This window comes from Phaeoacremonium minimum (assembly GCF_000392275.1).
Source record: "Phaeoacremonium minimum UCRPA7 unplaced genomic scaffold PA7_03_scaffold_82, whole genome shotgun sequence".
Lineage (NCBI taxonomy): Eukaryota > Fungi > Ascomycota > Sordariomycetes > Togniniales > Togniniaceae > Phaeoacremonium > Phaeoacremonium minimum.
In genome coordinates, this window is record NW_006920989.1 from 51,976 (window position 1) to 58,489 (window position 6,514).

General features: G+C 48.8%; 1 protein-coding gene across 1 annotated transcript; it reads right to left on the reverse strand.

The window, feature by feature from the left end:
• Nucleotides 1–2,577: 2,577 nt before the first annotated feature.
• On the reverse strand, nucleotides 2,578–4,546 carry UCRPA7_1303 (putative cytochrome p450 monooxygenase protein; the record flags this gene model as incomplete). The annotated part of the gene is made up of 9 exons (XM_007913886.1): nucleotides 2,578–3,196; nucleotides 3,258–3,374; nucleotides 3,429–3,678; nucleotides 3,730–3,944; nucleotides 3,997–4,003; nucleotides 4,056–4,160; nucleotides 4,268–4,283; nucleotides 4,331–4,423; nucleotides 4,478–4,546. The coding sequence occupies 9 exons, from the start codon at nucleotides 4,544–4,546 to the stop codon at nucleotides 2,578–2,580; spliced, it is 1,491 nt and encodes a 496-aa protein (XP_007912077.1).
• Nucleotides 4,547–6,514: the final 1,968 nt, after the last annotated feature.

A 6,514-nucleotide genomic window follows, 5' to 3' on the forward strand; every position in this document is an offset into this window, starting at 1 on the left:
TTTGTGAAACACTCGACCTTCCTCCCTTGGTGATCACACAAACAAGCCTTTCTATTGCTTGTTTTGTTACAAATTTTTTGTCCCTCCTTACACAGCATCATCCATCATTTATCAAAGCTCGCTCGCAAACACCACCAATATGGGATCCACATTCTCCCCGGCACCGAGTCTGCCGGCCCAAAGAACTTCAAAGGACGAGGTGAAAGATCATGATGAGGCTGTTCGGTGCCTTTTTGAAGGAGCATACAAAGAGTGGCCGAATGAAGCTGGAGTAAATATTTTCCCCTCATTCCTCCTGCCTTCCTTGCTTATATCTCGTTTGGCAATATAAATCACATTTCGTACGAGCATTGTTTACTAACGATTAAGTAGTTTGATGGCCTGGAGGAGCATCGTGGTCCGCTAGAGGCCACGGTGACCGGTACCATTCCTTCCTGGGCTGCTGGCAGTCTTTACCGCACAGGTCCTGGTCAGTGTACAGTCAAAGATACCCGCTACGGCAAAGATGGAATCTACTACATCTCGCACTGGTTTGATGGCTTGGCACATACACATCGATTCGATATCGTTCCTTCACAAGAAGGTGAATATGCCAGCGGCCAGCCCGAAGTCAAAGTTATGTACTCGTCGAGAAGGCAGAGTGAGGAGCTCGCCAAGTATATTCAAAAGAAGGGTGCTGGCAGGCTCTACACATTCGGACAAAAGGCAGATCCATGTGTCGGCCTCTACTCCAAGTTTATGAGCGTGTGGAAGAATGGAGATATTAGTAGAGATCGACAGCGACTTGAAAACGTCTCTGTTACCGTCCAAACCCCTATTCCAGGCCTGCCGGGTCATACAAATTCGATCAATAGAGACACCAAGGCACCGAACATCAGCGGGCACCGTGCGAACTCGGTGTGGCTGGCCACTGACACCTGTTCACTGAGGCAGCTGGATGCTTCTACGCTCGAGCCTGTTGGCTTCGAAACTCAAGTGGTACTGCATCCAGAGTTGACCGGACCGCTCTCAAGTGCACATTCGCATCGTGATCCAGTCACTGGTGACTACTTCAACTATAACTTGCACATGGCGAAAACCGCAACATATCGTATTTTCCGCGTGTCGGCCTCTACCGGTAAAACAGATATCTTAGCAACAATTCAAAAGTCTAACCTGATGCCGGCTTATATTCATAGCTTTTACTTATCCGAGAGTTTCGTGACACTCTGTGTACCAAGCTCACATCTGGCCTGGAAGGGCCTGAAAATTGCGTGGAATAGAAATGTACTGGATGCAATTGTACCATTCGACGAGAAGCTGGTCTGCAAATGGTTTGTTGTTGACAGACTACACGGTCAAGGCGTCGTAGCAGAGTTCGAAACGCCCGCTGGGTTCTTCTTTCACACCATCAACAGCTTTGAGGAGCAGGTGAAGATGGCAACTGACGGGACAACCAAGCAGGTCGACCTCTATTGTGATGTTGTTGAGTTTCCGAACACAGACATAATGCGCCTGTTATACTACGACGTCATGCTTAATCGCAATGACAGTACAAAGGCTATATGGGGCTCCGACATTGGGAAGAACCTCCACCCTCGCTTCGCAAGGTGGAAGTTCAGGGTTGATACACCGACGGCGTCATCTTCAATGGATAAGAAACGTCGGATTAAGAAGCCTTCGCCTAAGCCGGAGAAGGTAGTTGCAATCCTCGGCCCGCACATCGGCGAGCTACCTACTATCAACCCAGCATACCAGACCAAACGATATCGCCACGTCTACTCTTTACCTAACCGCGGGCGTTCGACTATGTTAGACACCCTCGTGAAAACAGACATCGACACTGGTAACGTTATCTTCTGGAACAACCTTCAAGGCCACACGCCCAGCGAGGCAATATTTGTAGCGCGCCCCGGCGCCAAAGAGGAGGACGACGGGGTGCTTCTAAGCGTGGTACTCGATGGCACTCAGGAGAAAAGTTATTTGTTGTGTTTGGACGCAAAGACGATGACAGAGATGGGACGCGCAGATGTGAACTTTGCCATTGGTTTCGGTTTCCATGGCGTTCACGTTACTGAAGGGTCTGATGGTACGAAGAGTTTCGGGCCATTGTAGGTGGACTTGGCAGAGCAGGACTTGCTGTTGCTTCCTTACTTGGCAGTTACTTCTAGCCGAACATTGTTTTGCTTTAGTTTACGCTCATGATACTGCTGGATCAAAATCTATCCTTGCAACTTCCAAAACACACTTCTCTTATTCCAAGCCGTCTTCTTCTACCTGCTAGAAGAGCTTCCACGATCTACTTAGTAGACACCCTATGATGATCTGACTTACTTTTCCGGCGCAACTAGGATATGATTCCGTCTTACAAACTATCATCTATCTTTGAACTCATCCACCTTGAAGTGATCCTTGTTGAGACGGAGTGATAAGTATGCTTTTCACAGCGCTCATGAATTTCAATGCCTTTTCGTTGTTCTAGAGCCCCTAACACTCATTTGCCATTCATGCCATTCATCCCGAACCATACGTGAAATCATTATGACAGCACTCCTCCTTTCAGTCCTGCTTGTGCGCGACAGCCGGTCATCTCGTCTTTCAACGCTTAACAGGAGTTAAGCGGCACCACAGGGGTGGCTTGTTCCAAGTATTGAACGCTTTGACATGCTGCAAGTCGTTAGTCGGATCCCAAACATCAACATCGGCGTCACCATCAGCCCGCTCGATGTCGAAATGCCACAACAAGCTCGCCAGAATCAAGCGGAGCTCCATGTAGCTCAAGTGTCTGCCGATGCAGCCTCTCGGTCCAAGCGAGAACGGCTGACTGGCCTCCTTGTTCTCGTTCGCATACTTCTCGTCCAGCCATCGCTCGGGAATGTACTCCTGGGGCCGGAAGAAGTTGTGCGGTGAGTGCGTTGCGGCCCAGCCGTAGACCGACACGATGGTACCACCTGGCAGAAACTCCCCGGCCACAGTGTCGCCTCCCGCGGGAACGGTGCGAGCAAGTCCGGTCGGTAGGGGAGGGAAGATGCGTAAGGCCTCGTCGATGCATGCATTCATGTAGGTCATCTCTTGTAACTGCAAAAAGTGCATGTCCTCAGCCTTGGCGAATGTTGTTCGGATCTCTTCCGTCAGCTTCTTGTAAGCGTGGGGAGTTCGCATCAACCACATGGTCATTCCTGAAAGAAGGGAGGCTGTTGTTTCGGAGCCGGCAACACTGGACAAGGGATTCGGGTTAGTGTGCTGACAATGAAAATTGTAATTTAAGTGAAACTTACATGAACAGTGCGCTGTTCAAAATGATCTCGTCTTGGCTGACGCCTCCCTTCTCGTTCTGGCGGAGAATATAGTACAAGAAGTCACGATGTTCTCTGCGTAGACCTTCGTCAATGCGTCTGCAAACTCAGTCAGTTTCTAGGCACCAAAAAGCCATCAATTCAAAATCTTACTTAAGACACTTCTCGCGGCTCAATTCAAGATGACGGTAACGTTTCTCTCTAAGATCGCTCGGAATCAGCTTGCACAGAAGCTCCTGCATCGTGCTTCCTGCTTGGAACATCCGTCGAGTGGCCTGCTCATAAGCTCCGGCCTTGATCGTCTGTGTGATAAGCGAGACCCATGAGTGGAACACTCCATCTTTCAAGCAGCCAAAAGGCTCTCCGAATGCCATATCGCCGATAATGTCAAATGTAGTGAAGTCTGCATAATGTTAGTAGGCTGTGTGACTTTTCCTCCAAAGGGGAGTCTTACTGAACCAGTCACACATGTTGATGGGCTTTCCAGACTGCGAAAAGGGTGTAAGTTTCTCAACGAAGAGATCAACATAGCCACGAATAATGCTTTCCTGCTCAAGCAGCGCCTTTTGACTGAATGCATGGGCTAGAGTCCGTCGTTGTCTGCTGTGATTGTTGTCATCAGCCATCGTAAGGGTAGTTGAACCCGGGATGTCCTGTACGGAGCCGACGCTACCGATATTTAGTTGCTAAACCTAAAGCAATTTGACCTTTGATGACCTACTGAATCGCTACGAGAATTGTCAGCAGACTACAGCCACGGAAGGGAATTTGGAAACTCACGATCTTTGTGAAATTGAGGATGGCCCTGACGATGGCCATAGATGTCTTTCCAGGCTTGTGGATCCGTGAAAGCAAGCTCATTGGGCATGGTGCGTAGAATTGGCCCTTCAACTTATGTCAGTAATAGGGTCCATATCATCCTTGTGTATTGCTCCTACCATATTTGAGGTGAAGTTGATGGACATCAAACGGCCATCGACCTCGAAACAAACCCCAGATACTGTAGATCTACATAGATTCAGTTAATGTCATTTTAATCAAACAGCTTTATATACCGGAGAGATCTTGGCGAGAAAGGGGCCCGGATATTTAGCAAGGGGGCTAAACCAGATGTTGTAAATGCATCTCCACAAGACGTAAAGGAAACCCTAAGACACGAATATTAACGTTCCGATGCTTCACCATCTCGAAGGACAACATACAACTGCCCCAAGAGCCGCAGCGATGAGACTTGGAGACTGCAGCAGAGTCTGAGCTGAAATCACAGCCATTTTGAAGTAACAATTCTGCAAACCAACCTCAGATGGAATAAAACAAACGTGAATGTACAAGGCAATCAACCAATTCAAAATTATTGGTGTATAACAACCTCTTTTACATGAAAGATGTCGTCCTAGTCTTGGATACTCAGTTGAGCCTAGCGTAATTTTTTGTCTCCCTGTGACCCTTTTTAGGGGATATGCTTTTCCAGATCTCGCTAGAGATAAGGTGAGGCATAGCGGCCAGCTCCATTTCTCCGCCCAGAATAATAGGTCCCTAGCCAAGATCAATGCTAGCATTCCTACAGGCGGGCATAGATGGCTTATGCGGGTGGCTGTGATCCCGCATATGAAGAGCCACCGTCGAAATAATAGGAACGTCCCTGTGCACATGTAGCTCCACGCTTGAGATCCAGATGGGGAATATCGGGACAAATCATGATGCTGAAGTGTAATCACAGGGTGGCTAGTGGTGTTTTCAGGACAGGGGCGGATCCCCATACTGCAGCACTGCGGGGAGGACCAGTGACATAATACGGGTTTACTGGAGCTGGGACTGGCCCCGGCTTTGGTTTTCCGCTTTCAACTAGACAATCCCTTCCAGGTGCAACCTACGGTTACGTTTACGATTGTAGGGATCTGTTGACTCATGCTTATCGACACGAGCCATTGAAACTGTTATCACCGAGTCAGGAATTAATGTTGAGTTGTTTTATCAATTGGACCAATGATGTATCAAATTAGCTGTGTGTTGTGGTGAATAGATCTATCCAATGTTGGGTCTCCTTACCTAACCTAAAAGCTTTAGAAGCTATTTGTTATGGACGGCTCACAGAGCTGCATCGTCCTTTGAATGAAGTATAGTTTATGCGGGTGGAATGCGTGTGCGGCAGTAGGGACAGAGCCATGGCAAGTCTTGCACCTTAAAGCCTTCGTCTGCTCTCCAGCAAAATGTCTGGAACAAACAAGTCAGCCCAAATGCGTGGCCCTTTTGGCAAGCCTTGAACCTCGCTCCTCGATGTGATCGAACCTTTGGATAGATACTCGACTCGAGGTCTACTGGGTCCTGGACTGTGCCACCTATATGGTCCACCCGACAGATGGCACATTCTTCGTCAATGTCATCCACGTACATAAGGTTTTGCTCGAAAAAGTCAGCGGCACGATGGTAGGCTGATTTCTCCTTGGCATCTCGCTTGAGGAGGGCATCCTGGAATGGTTTGACCCGCAGCGTTGCAGCGGTCCTCTTTGCGACGAGTCTCTCAGAGTCGCTGCCCGATCGCCTATGTATCTCAGCGTGTATGATTAAGAAATCGTTCATTAATTTCCAACCTCCCGCTGTTTCGACGGGACCAAGAGGCCGAAGATCGGGTGGCTGGCCAGGAATGGCAGTCGGGTTGAAATGGAAATCGAACGCAGCGTTGCCAAATGCATGGGAAGGATACAAGAGCGGCAGGAATCCCCGTAGGATATCGGGAATCGCAGCATCCGGTACCCCTTGGTCCATACAGACTATGAAACTCACGAACATTAAGAGACTGGTCCTTGTGCGAATACTAGCTCTGTCTTCCTGCCAGGTGCTGGCCGTTGACGCGAAGAGCCTACACCGAGCTGGCCCTTGATAGTACGCCACGGCCAGTCCAGAAGCGTATTTGTGGCGTCTGGCAGTCATATCGCTGCTGAAAGGCGTGACTTCCCACTCGTAATCATATTCTCCATCTTTCGGAAGATCGGCGAATTCCTGGCAGGCAATGGCTGCAACTTCTTGCTCCTGCTTGTAAGTATAAAGATGCTTTATGCCCTCAAAAATTTTCATCGTCTCGTTTCGTCTCGCTCTCAGGGCTATATTCACCCTTTCGGGGTGTCTCATGGAGAAGCACTTACAGGTTGAAATTAGATCTTGTCGTGGATGAGCAATTTCCCTGCATTGAGTTTCGTGAAAGACGGTTGTTAGAAGCTCTGCCTGCACCTTCTCAGCAT